The 19,431-nt window shown below is 40.3% G+C and overlaps 2 protein-coding genes across 2 annotated transcripts in view; one reads left to right on the forward strand and one right to left on the reverse strand.

The window, feature by feature from the left end:
- The window catches only part of LOC131478011 (zinc finger protein 585A-like), a 191,794-nt gene that overhangs the window by 44,786 nt on the left and 127,577 nt on the right, over nucleotides 1-19,431 (forward strand). Inside the window, exon 2 of the mRNA XM_058655111.1 lies at nucleotides 13,472-13,480. Within this exon, the coding sequence (XP_058511094.1) occupies nucleotides 13,472-13,480 (9 nt within the window). The remainder of the gene's footprint in view (nucleotides 1-13,471; nucleotides 13,481-19,431) is intronic.
- LOC105942596 (zinc finger protein OZF-like) lies at nucleotides 3,212-7,549 on the reverse strand. Its single transcript, XM_058655637.1, has 4 exons — nucleotides 7,480-7,549; nucleotides 7,252-7,344; nucleotides 6,549-6,609; nucleotides 3,212-4,709 (listed from the first exon to the last, which is right to left on the reverse strand). The coding sequence occupies exons 1-4, from the start codon at nucleotides 7,547-7,549 to the stop codon at nucleotides 3,212-3,214; spliced, it is 1,722 nt and encodes a 573-aa protein (XP_058511620.1).

Consider the following 19,431-nt stretch of genomic DNA (forward strand, 5'->3'; position numbering starts at 1 on the left):
ATCTTCCAATTCTGAGAGTCTTTCTTCTGCTTGCTTCATTCTACTTTGGAGACTCTCCATTGCACTTTTAATTTGTTCTACTGTTCTTAATTTCTACCAGGCTTGATTTGCTTTATTGCTGCTATTTCTTGTGTAACATATTCCTTAAAATCTTTGAGCTCTTGTATGTGCTTCTCGTTGTTGATTAGAAGCTCTATAGTGAGTTTTTTGAATTCTGAGTCCCACATTTTCTTGGTGTCTTCCTGAGGTTGGCAAAGGGTTTTGCACATTGCAGGGGAGTGTTCAAAAACATTCATCTTAACTTTCTGTATTCATTTGCTCTTAATCATTGTACTTCTAGTTATCAGATTCTTCTCCTTGGGGCAGGTTTCTATCTTCTCGTTGGGGCAGGTTTCTAAACTATGTCATGCACAGGTCTATAGTTCAATTTTACTTACTTTACTTGGCACACATTCTGATGAGTTCCAGGTCTGAGTTTTTACGTTAGATTTTCACCATGGTCTCCGTATCCCCAGCTCCTACCTCACCAGTCTCCACTTTTAGTGCTGCACCGTTGTCTCTGCAACCTTTGTCCCACTTCTGGTTCGAGCAGGTTCCAGGATTAGGGAGACACCAGGTGTCCTATATAATTAGCTTGTTGGTGGCGTTGATCTTGTTGGAACCTGTTGGACGTTAGGTCTGGGTGCCACAAGGACCTATGTTGACCCGTACAATGCCACAGTATTATTTTCCTGTGGGACCAGTGCTATTCACAGAACTCAGTGAGTTCTTATGAGCTCAGCACATGCACAATTCATTGCTGTCCCCTGCAGTCCTAAAGCTATTGCTACAGCATACAAAATGGCACCTGATGTACTATTACTAGAGTTCTTGATCTTCTGGTACTCAGTACTGAAGGCTACCCAAACCCGTCTTGTATGGAATCTATAGAATGTCACTTTGCTGCAGTTCACTGTGTCAAAAATGAGTTCACTCCTAGCTCAGTGTATGGACAGTCCTGCCCCATAACCCTTGCTTCCTTACACAAAATTGCACCGAATATGGCTCTTGTGGACAGACTGGGCTATGCAATCCACCCTGTTGTCACACTGCTCACGTGAGATCTACTGCTCTGTCTCTGCTCCTGGGTTCACCTCCAAAGTTTCAAATGAAAGTCCCTTCCCACCTGGTTGATAGTGGAGTACCAGCTGCTGGTGGAGTACAGGTCACCATTACTTGAATGCTGTTGGATTATCAGTCACTGTGCCACCACACCATTGTTTGCGCTGCTTTCCTGTGTGTCAGCCACCACGTAACACTGTGCTGTTGTTTTGTCATCTCCTATTTCATGGAATGTGTCTCCTCTGCTTCATCATGATTAATTGTTTCTTCTGTTTAAATGTGTCCTTACCCTAGTCTGCCATCTTGATTCCACAGATAATTTCTAACACAACATTCCAAGGACTAGAACTGGGATGCAGACCATCACTCTAGCTAAATGCTCAGTGAATACTCCAGGCTGGAGTCTCACTTAGACAAGATTATTGTTTTTTTTTTTCTGTTAATTACACTTGATTATCTAACACAGTTTCATAGGCTCTGGGATTCCCCCAACCCTTCCTCATACCCACATGGTGGATTCAACATCTTATTGCAGTATTACAGATCAAATTCAGTTGAGATTTATTCATTGCAAGCATATACCGACCAAAGAGTCCAGCATCTAACTGTCCAGATACATTCAATGGTTTCTTGGGGAGACCATCTCTGGTCTGAAGGTAGAGCTGGCAGAATATCATCCCGATCGATTTAAATCCCCAACATAACATCAACAGCACTTTACAACATTATGGAATTAAATGACATGGTATTGAGTAACCAATATGTTAAAAATGTAAGTAATTAACCACATCCTGAGACTAGTTCACTGACATTTCAATTTTGGTTTATATACAACCAGTTTGCATAAACCTTAAGATTAGCCAAGATCATTCTTAAGGTTTCCCCAGGGACATGGTGTTCCATTTGCCTATATATTCCTACTGGGAGTAAGTGGGCAGAGATCCAGGGGTGATCTCCCTCACTAAAGAATTCAAGGAGTGACTGTGGCCAAACAAGATCCACATTTGGCCAGATGTCACAGAAATTCTTCACTCTGATCCAGATTCATCCTTCGTTGCTGAGAAGTTAGCATTAGAATTGCCACATGCATCAGCTGATATGTGTGTTTTCAATTTTAGTCTGAAATAGAATGTGGGATTTTGAAATTCTAGTAAACTATTACATACAATGTGTAAATGATAAAGATGGCATTCCAAACAAGTGTGATGCACTGAACATTTATTATCAATATGAAAATCTGAAACCAGTACTCATTCACATTTTACCCCTCACAATAAAGGCAGATTACATACAAATAGCATGTTATTTTCGCAACACGTGGCCTGTGTTCTGAAATACACTGGCATTCCTCATGTTTACTTTGTATAACTTGCTGAGATCTCTAATGCTATTCCTCTTCCATTTTACTTTTACTACTTTCTGTTTGCAATGTTGCTAAAGCTTGTTTCATTCATGCTGTTTGCTGATAGAGCATGCCAGTTTGTTAATGGTAGTTAACATCTATTAAAGAAAATTGACAGATTCCAAAAGGCTTCTGCGCATTCCTACATTCATGTTTTTCCCATGTAAATCCTGATGTGTAATGAAATCTGACTGCCTGCAAAAGGATTTTCAACAGGACTTTCATATTGTTCTTATCCTGTCTGGATTCTCTGATGTGTAATGAGGTGTGGTTTCTGCGAAAAAGCTTTCCACACTCACTACATTCATAAGGTTTTACGCTGATATGATTTATCTGACTTGTGATTAGGGATGACTTCTGCTTAAATGCTTTTCGGCACTCACTACATTCATAAGTTAGTACCCCTGTGTGGATTCTTTAATGTTTAATCATGTATGACTTCAGAGAAAAACATTTCCCACAGTCACTACATTTGTAAGGTATTACATTGGTGTGTTTTATCCAATGTGTAATTAGGGATGACTTCAGAGAAAAAGCTTTTCCAAACTCACTAGATTCATAAGGTTTTTCCGCTGTGTGAACTCTCTGATGTGTAATGAGGTGTGACTTCTGAGCAAAAGCTTTTCCAAACTCGCTACATTCATAAGGTTTTACCTCTGTGTGGATTCTCAGATGTATGATTAGGTCTGAACTGTAATGAAAAAACTTTCAACATTCACTACATTCATAAGAGTTTTGCCCTGTGTGGATTCTCTGATGTCTAATGAGAGTGGACTTCCGAGAAAAAGCTTTTCCACACTCACTACATTCATAAGGTTTTTCCCCAGTGTGGATTCTCTGATGTGTAATGCAGTGTGACTTGTGAGAAAAATTTTTTCCACACTCACTACATTCATAAGGTTTTTCCCCTGTGTGGATTCTCTGATGTTGAATCATGTTTGACTTCAGAGAAAAAGCTTTTCCACACTCACTACATTCATAAGGTTTTTCCCCTATGTGGGTTCTCTGATGTTCAGTGAGACGGGACACATGAGAAAAAGCTTTTCCACACTGACTACATTCATGAGGTTTTTCCCCTGTGTGGATTCTCTGATGTTGAATCATGTATGACTTCAGAGAAAAAGCTTTTCCACACTCACTACATTCATAAGGTTTTTCCCCTGTGTGGATTCTCTGATGTCTAATGAGACGGAACATCTGAGAAAAAGCTTTTCCACACTCACTACATTCATGAGGTTTTTCCCCTGTGTGGATTCTCTGATGTTGAATCATGGATGACTTCAGAGAAAAAGCTTCTCCACACTCACTACATTCGTAAGGTTTTTCCCCTGTATGGACTCTGTGATGTCTAATTAGAGATGAGTTCAGTTTAAATGCTTTTCCACACTCACTACATTCATAAGGTTTTTCCGCTGTGTGGAGTCTCTGATGTCTAATTAGAGATGAGTTAAATTTAAATGCTTTTCCACACTCACTACATTCATAAGGTTTTTCCCTGGTGTGGACTCTCTGATGTCTAATTAGGTATGACTTGTAACGAAACCATTTTTTACACTCACTGCATTCATACAGTTTCCCACCTTTGCGAATTCTCTGATACCCACTGAGAGATAATTGCTGGTGAAAGGCTTTTCCAAGCTCATTACATTCATATGGATTCTCTGCAGTGTCAAGGATCTGATCTTCCATGAGTTCTGACTTGTGGTCAATGGTTTCTTTACATTCATTGCACACATAGAAATTTGATCCAGTATCAGTTCTACGTTTGCTGGTAATGCAAGATCTAAAGTTAAAAGGCTTTTCACAGTAACGACATATATAGTGACTTCTAGCTGTTTGGGTTGTCTGATTGACATCTCTTTTAGAAATCAGAGACTCCTCACTCTGGAAATGCTCATTGGATTTCTCTCCTGATTGTGTTTGTTGATGTTTAGCAAAGTCAGAATTGCTATGAAACATTTGCTTTTTAACTTGAGCAGCATCTCTCACATTCACAGGTTGTTTATTGCATGTGTCGTTGGTATAAACTTTCTCACACACAAGGAATATCTTCTTCCTGCTGGAAGTTTTTCCTTTCCGACTGTGTTCAAAAAACTGCTGACAAGTGGGCATCTTAGCAGGCTGACTGAGGTTTTTCCCACTCTGGAGTTTGGCCTCAGGCAAATTAGAGGCATGCTTTATCTCAAGAGGCTTTTCATCAGGCATCCTGGAGAAGAAAAGATTTCAAATGAGCTATGGTGCCTTTTCTCTCTCCTTTCAAAAGCCAGCTGACTTCTGAGATCTCTTCTTGGAGGTGCTTTCTCTGCCCTGCGTCCAAGTTTACCTGGCCAATTAGCAATAAAACCATTGAAAACTGATTTCCTGTTTCTGTTTCTATAGTATGTCGAGGGAAGAAGCACTGAGTTTTCCTGGTAACATTTGTTCTGGTGTGCACAATATAAGACCTGAACAAAGACCCAACCCCCAACTGCTGCATAGCTTGGTTAAACCTCCAGATGGATTTCACTTTTAGAGGGGCAGAGATAGGAAGCACATCAGTTTGGCACTTCAGACACACTACTTATCAACTACCTATTTTCATTTTGGAAAATAGTCATTTTGGAATGACTATTCTTGGCAAAGGGCACTTTTATGCATGCTTGAAACACACTAGCTGGATTCTGAGTTTCAGGCACATGACATGGTACTGAAGTTCTGGGCTCCTTTCTCATGTTTCAGGTTGGTTTATACTATTGGAGGACTGATGAGAGTCCTTGCACCCCCAAGTATGCAGCTTGCCCTTGATTTTTTTTGTTGTTTATTTAAGATTTATTTACTTTTATTGGAAAGTCAGATATGAAGACAGCAGGACAGCAAGATAGGAAGAACTTGATTCACTCCACAAGTGACCACAATGGCCAGATCTGAGCTGATCCAAAGCCAGGAGTCAGGAAATTCTTCTGGGTCTCACACACCACTTCAGCATCACAAGGCTTTGTGCTGTGCTCGACTGCAATGCAGGCAACAATCACGGAGCTTGACGTTAAGTGTGGCTGTCAGTATGTGAATAAGTTCCAATATGAGATCAATCCATGTACAAGCAAGGACTTAGCTGCTAGCCTACCAAGCTGTGCCTCGGGTTTAATCTTTAGAAATGACCTGTGTGGGACTTTAGATGACCCATTCTACAGAAAATAGATGAGTTGAGAAAAGAACAGTTGCTTTCCTTTGTATCTTGTCAATTAGATCATTCGTGTGTATTCCTAAATCGGAGACCTGAGCAGGCATAGAATAGCAAGGATATAGTTGGAGCTACAAAGTAGGAGCTATTTCCTGGCTCTTCGAGAGAAAACCACTGGGAAATGCCTTATTCACAGGCTCCTGCCCAGAGAAGTAATGGTCAGGGCACACATAAAAACCTGACACTTTGGAAAAATTTTGTTGTTTCTACCTCTCTTCACTCAACAGGCTCAACATCTCTGCTCTCTTTAAAAGAAATGCTGTTTCATTCCATCTGCTTTCTACATTCACATGGTCACTTTAAAAATAAGACTCTGTGGATAAATGAAATATATGTATGTATAAATAAATTATATCTCATAAGTTTCATTTTTGTATAATTTCTCTTTCATATCATGTTATAATTATGGGTACAACTAATATTAGGCATAGTTAGCGCAACCCGATTAGGTATGTTAGTGGCTAAATTCTTGGCCTTGAATGTACAAGCAAGGCATACAGAATCACATATGGGCACTGGCTCTAATCCAGACAGCCCTGTTTCCCATCCTGGTTTCTGCACGTGGCCTGAGAAAGCAGTCAAGGACAGTCCAAAGCCTTGGGATTCTGCAGCTGTGTGGGGGACTCGGAAGGGGTTCTGGGCTCTTCATTTCAGCTCTGGCTGTTTTGGCTGCCTGGGAAGTGAATCAATGCATGGAAGATCTTACTCTCTCACCTTCTGTCTTTATGTCTGACATTGCAATAAAAATATCTTCAGAAAAAAAATTATCTTTGGCAATGCGACTCTCTTTTGTGTTATAATGCAATTTTTGTGATTACAACTTGCCTGAACATTATTTCTTGACTTTTCTGTTTAGCTCCAAACAGCTCATTCTTTCTGTAGGAATCTGAAATGAGGACAAGAGTAACCATCTCCATCAATCTCATCTAAGTGTTACATTTAAAATGCTCAATTAAAGCCAAAGAGGTTTGTTGCCAGTCTAGATATAGCACATTTAATATTAGTGAAATGTGGATATTTATGAGCATAATTAATGAGCATTACTTCTTGTTTATTAGTTCATTAACATGATATATGTTTTTTTCTAAAATAACAATTTGAATCACTTCAAAATGTATATTTTAAGTTGATATGGGATAGGACTGAAAATGTGGCACAGAAATTCAAAATAAGGCTTGAGGCATCTAACATCCAATAACAGCACCAATTTGTCCTGTCTTGGCTACTCTGCTTTAATTACAACTTCCTGTGAATATATCTGGCAGGTGGCAGATGATGATTCAAGTGCTAGGGATCATAAAAGACCAATAAGTAGTTCTCTATGTATGGTTACTTGCCAACAAATTTAGAAAAGCACTGCTAAGATAAACCTACACATGGAGATTATGGAATTCTGTGTCTCATCAGCGGTCCTTTAGAAAGAAACTTAAAAAAAAAAAAAAAAACAAAAAAACAAAAAAAACGAGAGTTCCAGTCAACCTTTAATAAGCTATGTGTCAACTTCTCTGCTCACTAGGTGCTGACCTACCTGGAAGTTTCTGGTCTGCAGATTTGTCCACTGTCCACGGTGCTGAATTTTGCTCCAGTTTCAAGATCACATCAGGCTTCATCACATCATACCCTGTTCATGGAAAAATGACTGTAGACTTTGAGAAATCACTACTAGTCCTACCAAGCACTGAACTTGATAAACTCTCATTTCGCTTGTCAACCGTAAAAAAAGTATTCTATTTGGGCATGACGGATTTTCACTCACCCAAGGACAGAAGATTGTGATAGGTCTCAAGCATCACATCCCTGTACAGTTTCCGCTGAGTGTTGTCCATGTGCTGCCATTCCTCCTGGGTAACCTCCACAGCCACATCTTCAAATGACACCAACACCTATGAATTACATGACTCCTCAGTTGTGGATCATTAAATGCAAAGACTGACAGCAAATTGTATGTATATTTAATTTACAACATTTATGGATGTAATTTAATTTGCAACCCACACAGAGTAAAAACAAAACAAAAATAACCTCTCTTGTATTACTTTTACAACTCCAAAACTAAAACAAAACATCCGTTATTATTCTCTTAAAGGTTATTTTCTCTAAATATTCTGAATCAAAGGAACTGTTGCAAGTGTTGTTCAAATAAACCTGCAAGTGGAAGACATCACTCTCTGTCCCTGTGACAGCCATTCTGCTTTTAATCAAATTAAAATAAATAATCATATAAACACTGAGCCGAATTATTAACTCAGTACATGTAATACTAAGCTGAGTGCAATTCGTATGTGCTTGTTTAACATGCACCCTGTATGGATGCAGCTTAATTTACAATCCATATTGCAACATAGGGTAAAACAAAATATCTTGGCCTGTATTGGAAGGGTCTCCCTAAGAAGCCATTGAACTAGGCTGGACAGTAAGATTCTGGACTCTATGTTTGGTATATGCTTGCAGTGAGGGAATCTCAACTGAACTTAACCTGTGGTCATGTAACAGAGTGGAGCAATCCACCATGGGGGGAGGGTGTGGGGAGGGGTAGGGGAAATCCCAGTACCTATGAAACTAATACAATGTAATTAATGAATAATAATAGAAAAAAGTAAAATAAGATTTGAAAACACACACACACACACACAAAAGAAACACATGAGATAAATAACCTGCTAGATTGGATAAGGAAGACACATGCATAAATGTGTAAATATTTCCTAAATCTTTTATCAGAAATAAATATATACAAGTATCCCTCGCCATTATTTTTTAAATTTTAGTTAGCACATATTAAGATCATTTCTACATTATTTGTTTTCCTTCTTATGGAATAACACTTAAATTAAACTAAATTTTTAATTTCTATTGTGAACTATAGCTTAGTAGGAACCCATACTACAGTCTCATAGAAAACTATTTTTCTCGTAAAAACAGCTAATATCAGCCAGTCACAATGAACCAGTTGAATAGAACATGTACATATGCAGCAAATTCCATGTTGCAACATCATTGTTTTTGTACTTGTTTGGGAAGCCCTTTAACTTTACTCAGTTAGCTACCTTTTCTCTGGTTATCTATTTACTCATTTTAATATAAAAAAGAATGAATGCAGGTGATATATTTAATATTAAAAAACAGAATGATACTTCTCTATCTTACCTTTTCAATTTGAAACAGCATGTTTTAAACTTACATTGCATTTGGGCCCGGCAGCATGGCCTAGCAGCTAAAGTCCTTGCCTTGAATGCACCCCAGGATCCCATATGGGTGCCGGTTCTAATGCCGGTAGCTCCACTTCCCATCAGGCTCCCTGCTTGTGCCCTGGGAAAGCAGTCGAGGACGGCCCAATGCACTGTGACACTGCACCCGCGTGGGAGACCTGGAAGAGGTTCCAGGTTCCCAGCTTCAGATCGGCACGCACTGGCCCGTTGCGGCTCACTTGGGGAGTGAATCATCAGACGGAAGATCTTCCTCTCTGTCTCTCCTCCTCTCTGTATATCTGACTTTGTAATAAAATAAATAATAAAAAAAATTACATTGCATTCAAGAACTTAGTCTTTCAGTGATTAAAAGGAAAATCATCATAGTTCAATAGAAAAAGGCTATAAATATCATGAAAACAAATGTTTCAACATATCAGTGTTCAAACACAGATCTTTAAAACTATAGCAGAATATCTGTGGAATGCATTTGTGGAATGTCCATTGATATCACACACTGAGATGAAAACACTTGAGATTCAGTGACATGTGCAATACTTTCAAATAGTGCAAACACCTGCAACTGCAGATTTCATTAGATTTTAAGAATATGGAAATGAAATGCTTCCCAAATCCAACCATTGGTATAATCCTAATAATCCAAGAAGTCCATAAGACAAGTAATAAATCTGTCCAAAAATTTAATATTTCTTCACGAAACATGATCTTCATTCAGATTTGGGGCTTTTCTGTCTCCCTGTTTTTCAAAGATTTATTTATTTCAAAACCAGTGAGAAAGTCAGAGAAAAAGAAATTCACAAAAATGGAGGTAGAGGGACCTAGGAGAGTTCAACTTCAGGCTGTGTGGTGGGAGCTTCAGAGCCTGACTGTTGGGGTTATCAAAGCCAGGTCAAACTCAATGCTTGGGGTGCTGGCCACAGCTACTGCTGCCAAGTAGTGAGTGGAGTCCTGGGCTTGCCTGGACTCAAGATGTATCTCCATTTGTGGCAAGTACATTGTGAAGGGATCTCTTGGGATCAAAGTTGGACCCTCAACTTCCCCCACTACCACCATCTTGCAGTGGGAGGGACCTAGGAGAGTGTGGCCTTGAGGACTGGGTATTGGGAGCTTCAGGCAGCCTGGTGGCTACTGCAGGTACCCAGGCCAGGGCAGACTCAGTAGTTGGGGTCATGGAACCAGTCACTTATGTCACGCATTGAGCAAGTCCTGGGTTTTGGTTAGCCAGCAAGCAAATTGGAGCCTGGCTCTGAATGTTGGCCACCAGAGGCAAGCTCTGGGATTAGGGGGATGTAGAATTGCTGAATAGTGATGCCCATGAATGAAGCTACTGTGTGTTGGTGAGAAATCAATACTGAGGGACTTACAATGACAGAGACACTTTACTTGCCGATCAGCGAGGGGACTGTCTTGGTGGTTTGGAGGGGAGAGGCTGGACGATCTGTTTGTGTGAGATTAATACACCAGCCTACCTGTGAGTCCTATGTAGTTTTGATATCACCAAAGAATATTGACCACCACAGAGTCACTGGATTGGAGACCAGTCCAGCAGGGCTAAATCCTAGTACCTGACAGAATGTTGGAACAAGGGATAAATCTTATTAGGTAGGGCCATAATATACTAAATTGCAAGCGACAGAAGCAGGTCAAGGGGAAGATTCTGTGAGTTTGTGGATCAAACCCTGTGGAAATACAAGTCCCAATGGTTAGCTCAAGCACTGGGGTGGTAATGGGCTGAGCTGGGTGTGACCATGGAACCTGTCATCACTCACAGGAACAGGGACCAACAGTGGGCTGGGCAGATCCAAGCCCAGAGTCAGTCACTGGCCTGGAGTCCAGTCTAGCAGGGCTAAATCCTACTACCTAACTCACCTAGTGGGTCATAACTCCCACTGGTGATCACATGGTCCAGGACTTGGGATTGGGCTAGTTGTGCAAAGTAGTTCCAACTGTTGGTGAATGTGTGGGTTGGTTATTGAAGGGTGTGGACCGGGCAGGGCTAAGCAAACCTTGGCTCACCAGCAAGAACAGAAACCAGGAGGTAGCACAGGTCATGCTGAGTTAGGCTCTTACACATATTGGTTTACACGAGCCAGGGATGCGAGTAGACTGAGCACAGCCAGATTCAATCACCTGCCAGGACAATTGAGACCAGGGCAGGCAGAGTCAGACCAGGACACAGAATCTAAGGTAAAGGCCAAGACAGGGAAAGGACTATGTTTACATGGGACAGAGCAAGCACTGGCACACATGCAATCTATGCTGGGAACAGGCCTGATTGGGAAGCAAAGGGGACATCCTGGTTGAGTTGGGGTTCTCACTGGTGAGTGTGGGGGCCAGAGTGGTAGTGGCATTCTGGTATGGATATGGCTGCAGTTTTTTGGTGCAAGTGTGAACTGGGGCTGGACACAACAGACTGGGCTAGACTCCACACCCACTGGTGCTTTGGAGGACCTGGATAAGTGTAAGACAGGCTAGGCTAGGTCTCTGTTCCTACTGATCCATGTGTGAGCTGTGTCTGGGTGTGTGCCAGGATTGGCTAGGCTGACACATCCAACAGGAAAAACTGGAATGGGTTGAAGGCCAGTCAGGAAAGGCCACTGTTCCTGCTAAGACAGGAGGTGGTTTAAGTAGGGTTGGCCCATGGACATACCAGTGTGTGCAAGATCTGGGACTGGAAGAGGTTCTGATGGAGAAGCTTGGGAAACTCCTCTGTTGGGACAGCCCAAAATCTTTGGACCCTACACTTGTATGGGAGATCCAGAAGATGCTTCTGACTTTCAGTTTGTGATTAGTTCAGTTCCAGCCATTGTGGTTACTTTGAGAGTGAACCAGCATAGAGAGAATCTTTTTCTTCATATATCTACCTTTCCTATAAAAAAATTTCTATATGAATTTTTTTGTTTTTACTTTTAGTTTTGATTATACTGACATAGATGATCAGGATGGTATGGTTCAAGGATTAGGGGAAAATTGGGTACAATCTTTGTGTCCAGATTTTCTATTTCTTCTTCCGGTATAATACTTTAAAAAAATTAAGACACATGAAGATTACAAGATCTAAAAGCCAAATTATGAAAATTATCAGGTAGTTTCTCTGATCACATGGAATTAAGTTAGAAATAATTTTTAGTATCAGCTTACGGGGAGGCATAAGATAGATACACATCTGGGCTGAAGGAGAAATTTTAGATAGGGTGAAGTAGGGAGCAGGTAGACTAGAGTAGGCTTGCACTGAGCTGAGTCCACACAGAGAGCAGATCCAGCCTTGCATCTTACAGGGTATTCATGTTCCCTGGAATTGATGGCTAACAGCCCGGGATCTCTGTCTTTGCTCCTATGGAAACCATATCACACAGAGTGATAAGAGCTCACAGCTTTGGTAAACTGCAGGAAGAGCAGTGATAAACCACAGGTGCTAAATCTGTAGTGCTCAGCTGCCAGTGTCACGGGACAAGGCACTATTGGAATGAAGAAAGGACAGCTGAGCTGCCCAAGAACTCGGAACAAGATCACCTCCATCTTAGAACACTGCACAGACTCCACAGGGAAAAAAATCCCATCGTAGTACCCTAACAAGTCCACCCAAAATACCTCCAGGAGGCACTCCAAGTGAAGGGGCAACAGGTGTCGACAATATCTGAGCTGCCAAAAACAAAACAGAACAATTATTCAGGACAACGGGTGTTTTCCTAATTCAGGTCTGAAAATCAGAAAGGCAATGACAAAGGTAAAAGAAAAGACAGAGGCACTATGAATGTTACTAAAGACAATCCAGCAAGAAGCAAAACCCTTGACTACCCTCAGAGTTAACTGAGGAAGGCATGGAAAAAATAGGGACACCGAATTAAAGACATTCATGATAAAGCTTCTGAACAATGATGAGAAGCACACACAAGAGTTCAAGGAACTTAAGCAATATGTTACACAGAAAATAGCAGCAATGAATCAAATGAAAGCTGATGTATCAGAAATTTAGAACACAGAAATGATAAGTAAAAGTACAGTGGAGAGTCTCCAAAACAGAATGAATGAAGCAGAAGAAAGAATTTCAGAATTGGAAGATATTTCCTGTCACCATGAAGAAACAAACGCTAGAAGCAGGGCTGCGGCAAGCTAACACATATTCAAGAGTTGAAAGATAGGATTGAAAGGCCTAACATAAGATTTAGGTGAGTTCTTTGAAGGTGCAGAAAGAGAATTTGGGATTAAAGGTGAATTTTTGAAATAATCAATGGAATCTTCCAGAATCTGGAGAAAGAATCAGAAAAGCATATATAGGAGGGCGACAGAACTCCCAACAGAGATGATCAAAAGAAAACTTTACCACAACACATGATAATCAAGCTCTCTTCAGTTCAACAAAAAGAAAAAGTCCTAAATTTAGTGCATGTGAAAAAAAAGTTAGTGACATATACAGGAAGCCCAACTAAACCCACAGCTGACATCTCAGAATAAACACTACAAGAGAGAAGAGAATGTAACATATTCCAGATTCAAAAAGGGGAAATTTTTCAGCCCAGAATAATGTATCCCGCAAAGCTCTCATTTGTCTTTGAAAATGAAATAAAATTCCTCCACACACACACACAAACCACAAAGACACACAAACACACACAAAAAAGAAAAACTCCAAGAATTTGCCTCTTCTAAACCTGGCCTACAAATGATACTCTAAAATGCTCTCATGAAACAAAAAAGGAATTGCAACTAGAAATATCAATAGCAAATGTGGAGAACATCCCACTGAAATGCTAACAGGAGATTAAAGCCAAGAACAATACATTGCTAAAATGACAGGATCAAAACGCCAGCTATCTATAACAACACTGAATGTAAATGGCTTAAACTCATCAAACACCACAGATTATTAGAGGACTGGATCAAAAGGCAAAACCCAGCTATCTGCTGCTTACAAGAGACATGTCTCACCATCCAAGATCAGAAGAAATTGAAAGTGAAAGGGTGGAAAAAGATATTCCAAGTGAATGGTAAGGAAAAAAAAAGTGATGGTGTGGCCATTTTATATCAGATGATATAGACTTTGATGTAAAAAACATTAAAAGAGATGAAGAAGGACACCACATAATGATCCAAGGATCCATTCAGCAAAAAGCGATCACCATAATAAATGTATTTATGCCAAATGCCAAAGCATCTTGCTGTGTGAAGCAAATACTAATGGATTTAAAGGGAGAAATAGAATCCGATACAATCACAGTGGGTGTATTTTATACCCCATGAACATCAATAAACAGATTAAAAAAAAAACACAGAAAAAGGAACAAAACATAAGCAAATTCTAGGCCAACAAATGAAAGTGTCAATACAGAATGTAAAAATGTATTGGACACATTCAAGGTTTATTTAAGAGGAAACTTCATCTGAATTAGCGCTTTTGTTAAGAAACTGCAAAGGAAGCAAACAAATGAGCTAGGCTTAGCTAAGCAACAAGAAAGCAATCCCCAAATTTCTACCAAAAAAAAAAAAAAAGAAAAAAAAAAAAGAAAAAAAAAGTAGCCAAAACAAGGGAGAAAATAAACAGAGACTAAGAGAACTGTACGTAAGATGAGTGAATGAAAGAGCTGCTTATTTGAGAAAATCAACAAAACAGAGTCCTTATTAGCCCAACTAATCAAAAATATGAGGGGGGAAAAATGAATGAATAGCATCAGTGATGAAAAAGGAAATAAAACAAAAACCTGGGACATATAGAGAATTATGAGGGACTATTATAAGTAATTTTATGTGAACAAATCAGACAACTTAAAAGTGATGGATAGATTTCTGGAGACATACAATCCACCAAAATTGAATCAAGAAGCAATTAAAAATCAAAATAGACATATGACATGCACTGAGATTGAATCAGTACTTAAAGACCTCTTGGCAGAGAATGAAGATGGGGGAACAGGATAAGGACACATTTAAATGGACGGAAAAACATTTAATCATGACGAAGCAGAGAGGACATATTTCCAGGAAATAGGAAAGGACAGAACAACAGCAGAGGGGTACCTGGAACCTGACCGACACAGGAAAGCAGCGAATACAGCAGTGTGGTGTTGCACTGATTGATACGCCAGCATGGAGCTCTGAACTCCACCGACAGCCAGAACTCCACCAACAACCAGGTGGGAAGGGACTTTCACTGGAGATTGGGTGGTGAACACAGACAAAAGACCAGTCCATCTTGCTGCTCCATTTGATTTGACCAGGACCAGAGCAGCAGATCTCAGACGGGCAGTGCAAGAACAGAGTGGAATTCATAGCCCAGTCAGCCCCCGAGAGCTGAATTGCATGCCATTTTGCATAAGGAGGAAAGGGCAAGGGAAAGGACTGAGCATGTGCTGACCTGGGAGTGAGCTCATTTCTGACTCAGTGAACTGCAACAAAGTGGCATTCTATGGGTTCCACCCAAGATAGGTCTGGGTAGCCCTCGGATCTGATGGCCAGCAGATCAAGAACTTTAGTGGTTGTGTGTCAGGCGCCATTTTGTACACTGTGGCAATAGCTTTGGGACCGTAGGTGACAACAGCGAACTGCACATGTGCTGAGCTCATGAGAACTCGCTGACGTCAGTGAAGTGCACTGGTCCCGCAGGAAAATAATACTGACTGTGGCATCATACAGGACAAAATATGTCCATGTGGCACCCAGACCTAACATCCAACAGGTTCTGACAAGATCAGCACCACCAACAACCTAACTATATAGGACACTTGCAGTCTCTCTAATCCTGGGACCTGCTCCTACCTGAAGTGGGAGAAAGGTTGCAGAGACAACAATGCAGCCTCAGCACAGTATCACAGGAGGTGTAGAGTAATGAGCCAGGAGCTGGGGTTGTGGAGACCATGGTGGAAATCTGATATAAGAATCCAGACCTGGAACTTGCTGGAGCTTATGGCACAAGTAGCTGCAAGTAAAAGGTTGTGTACCAACCACAATAAGTAAAATTGCATTGTAGACCTGTGAGTGACACAGCTTAGAAACCTGCGCAAGGAGAAGACTCTGCTAACCAGAAGTACAATGACCAAGAGCAAAAGAAGAGACAAAGGCACAATGATTAAACTCCCCTGCAAAGGAGCAAAACCCTATGCCAACCACAGAGTTAACTGAGGAAGACATCGAGAAAATGGGAGACACAGAATCCATAAGACCCATTTTAAAGCTTCTAATAAAAAATGAGAAGCTCATGCAAGAGTTCAAAGAATTTAAGGAAGCAACAAAGCAAATCAAGGCTAGTATATCAGAAATTAAGAACACAGTAGAGCAAATTAAGAGTACAGTGGAGAGTCTCCAAAATAGAATGAAGCAAGCAGAAGAAAGAGTCTCAGAATTGGAAGATATTTCCTGTCATCAAGGGGAAGCAAACAAAAAGCTGGAAGCAGGGCTGGATCAGGCCAAACAAAGTATTCAAGAATTGAAAAACATGATTAAGATGCCAAATATAGGCGTTATGGGAGTCCCAGAAGGTGCAGAAAGAGAAGCTGAGTTTGCAAATGTATTTAATGAAATAATAAAGGAAAATTTCCCTAATCTGGAGAAAGAATTGGGAAACAAGTTCCAGGAGGGGCACAGAACTCCCAACAGGCTTGACCAAAAGTGACCTTCACCACGACATATGATCATCAAGTTCTCTTCAATCGAACATAAGGAAAAGATCCTTAAGTGTGCACATGAAAAAAATCAAATGACATATAAAGAAATGCCAATTAAGCTCACAGGAGATCTCTCATCAGAAACTCTACAGGCAAGAAGAGAATGGAGTGACATATTCCAGACTCTAAAAGAAAAAAATTGTTGGCCTAGGATAACATATCCAGCAAAGCGTTCTTTTGTCTTTGAAAATGAAACAAAATTCTTGCACAGTCAAGAAAAGCTAAAAGAATTTGTCTCTTTCAAACCTGCCCTACAAATGATACTTAAAGATGTTCTCTTGACAGAGAAGAGGAATAGCACCTACCAAAACCAAAGGCAAATGGGAAGAACATCCCAGTAAAATGACAACAGAAGACTAAACCAATGAACATCCCATTGCTAAAATGACAGGACCAAAATACCATCCATGTATATTAAACTCTGAATGTAAATGGCTTAAGCTCAATCAAACGTCATAGATTAGTAGACTGGATTAAAAAACAAAACCAATCTGTTCATTGTCTGGAGGAGACACACTTCAACAAAGGTCCGAGGAAGCTCTATCACATGGGTTTTGTTGTTTTCTGTTGGTTTCATCGCTTCAAAACACTTCCTTCAGATTAAATCATTCAATGACTTGTATATCATATAATAGCATCACTTTCTTCAAGAAGGTTCTTGATTTTCATTTCTTCAGCTATACATTAGTCATTTAATAGCATGTTATTTAACTTCTTAGTGTTGTTAATTTCTTTTTTCTCCCTGATTTTGATTTTGTTTTGTGGCTCTTCATTTAAGGGGATGTATAGTAGCTGTGTAATGGAGACTGTAGTTGGGTAACGGAGACTGTCATATCTAGTAACATGTCATTTAACTTCATGGCGTTGCAAATTTCTATTTTTCTTTCTATTGTTGATTTTGTATCATGACTTTTCATTTAAGGAGATGTACAGTAGCTGTGAAAAGGAGACTAACATCCAGATGTGAGAATGCAGTGTGGTATGCATCTCTGTTCCAGACAAAGATGGACTCCCAGTGAAACTGTTTACTATATCTTGACAATAGGATTCTGGATTCAATGCCTGCAATGATGGACATATGACTCTGTATGAAGAACTATATGTTAGTAATGATATAGAGGAACTAGCTGGGGGGGGGGGGGGTTAGGGAATTGGCGAGCAGATAAGGGAATATGGAGCTGTATCATAAAATGATAGCAATAATAATAAAATGTAAAGAAAAAAAAGGGCCCGGCGGCGTGGCCTAGCAACTGAAGTCTTCCCCTTGAACACCCCTGGATCCCATATGGGTGCTGGTTCTAATCCCAGCGGCTCCACTTCCCATCCAGCTCCCTGCTTGTGACCTGGGAAAGCAGTTGAGGACGGCCCAATGCATTGGGATACTGCACTCGTGTGGGAGACCTGGAAGAGGTTCCTGGTTCCCAGCATCGGATCGGCGCAGCAAAGGACCGTTGTGGCTCACTTGGGGAGTAAAAACATCAGACGGAAGATCTTCCTCTCTGTCTCTCCTCCTCTCTGTATATCTGACTTTGTAATAAAAATAAATCTTTAAAAAAAAAAAAAAAGACCTACCACCGAAAAAAAGTCCTGGACCAGATGGTTTCACTGCTGCATTCTACCAAACATTTGAAAAGGAACTTAACACAATCCTACACAAGCTTTTCAAAAATAATTCTTCCAAATGCTTTCTATGAAGCCAATATCACCTTAATACCAAAGACACATAGAGAATCAACAGAAAAAGAGAACTACAGACTGATATCCTTGATGAACATAGATGCAAAGATCCTCAACAAAATACTAGCCAACAGGATCCAACAGTACATCAGGCAGATCATTTACCCAGACCACATGGGATTCATCCCAGGTTTGCAGGGATGGTTCAACATCCTCAAATCAACAAATGTGATACATCACAATAAAATGAAAATAAAAACCATATGATGCTCTCAATAGATGCAGAGAAAGCATTTGATAAAATCCAACACTACTTCATGATGAAAACCCTAAGCAAGATAGGCATTTAAGGAACATTCTATAACACAATCACAGCAACTTAAGAAAAACCCAATGCCAGCATCATACTAAATGGGGAAAGATTGGAAGATTTTCCATTAAAATCTGGAACTAGACAGAAGTGTCCACTGTCACCATTACTCTTCAATATTGTACTGAAAGTCCTTGCTAGAGCAATCAGGCAAGGTTGAGGAATTAGAGTAATCCACATTCGAAGTGAGTAGCCAAAATAGGAGAACCAAAAAACTCAATCAAGAGACTACTGGAGCTCCTAAGAGACTTTGGCAGTGTAGAAGGTTACAAAATTAATGAACACAAATCGATGGCACCAGTGTACAAAAATAATTGAAGCATAAGAAAGAAATTGTAAGTGCATTCACTTTTAAAATAACAGAGAGGAATCTTAAATATCTAGAAATTAACCGAACTACATATGTGGAAGATCTCTATGATGAAAACAATAACACATTAAAAAAAGGAAATAGAAGAAGATATTGAAAACTGGAGAAATCATGTTCCTGGATTGGAAGAATCAACATCAAAATGACCATAAACCCAAAAGTAATACACAGATTCAATGCAATCCCAATCAAAATCTGAATAACATTCTTAGAAATAGAAAAGATGATACAAAACTACATCTGGAGGGGTTTAAACTTCTAGCAGCCAGCTGGCTGCTGGGGGGCCTCAGGACGGGGCGTCTTGCTCGGTTCCCGGCTCCAGCTACCACATGCACGTGGTGAGCTATCCCCGGGTCTGCCTGGGCTCTAGGGGCTGCTCCCTTTGGGGTAAGTCTGCAGGGCTATGTTGGGCGGGCCCGGGATC

This window comes from Ochotona princeps, chromosome 26, assembly GCF_030435755.1.
Source record: "Ochotona princeps isolate mOchPri1 chromosome 26, mOchPri1.hap1, whole genome shotgun sequence".
Taxonomy (NCBI): Eukaryota; Metazoa; Chordata; class Mammalia; order Lagomorpha; family Ochotonidae; genus Ochotona; species Ochotona princeps.

What these genes read in the sequence shown, in the direction of transcription:
- LOC105942596 (XM_058655637.1), bottom strand. Translation starts at nt 7,549, where the DNA reads ATGGACAACACTCAGCGGAAACTGTACAGGGATGTGATGCTTGAGACC. An exon ending in TGCAGACCAGAAACTTCCAG is followed by an intron (nt 6,610 to 7,251) that starts GTAGGTCAGCAC and finishes TCCTCATTTCAG; the next exon opens with ATTCCTACAGAAAGAATGAG. An exon ending in AGTCAAGAAATAATGTTCAG is followed by an intron (nt 4,710 to 6,548) that starts GCAAGTTGTAAT and finishes TTTCTTCTCCAG; the next exon opens with GATGCCTGATGAAAAGCCTC.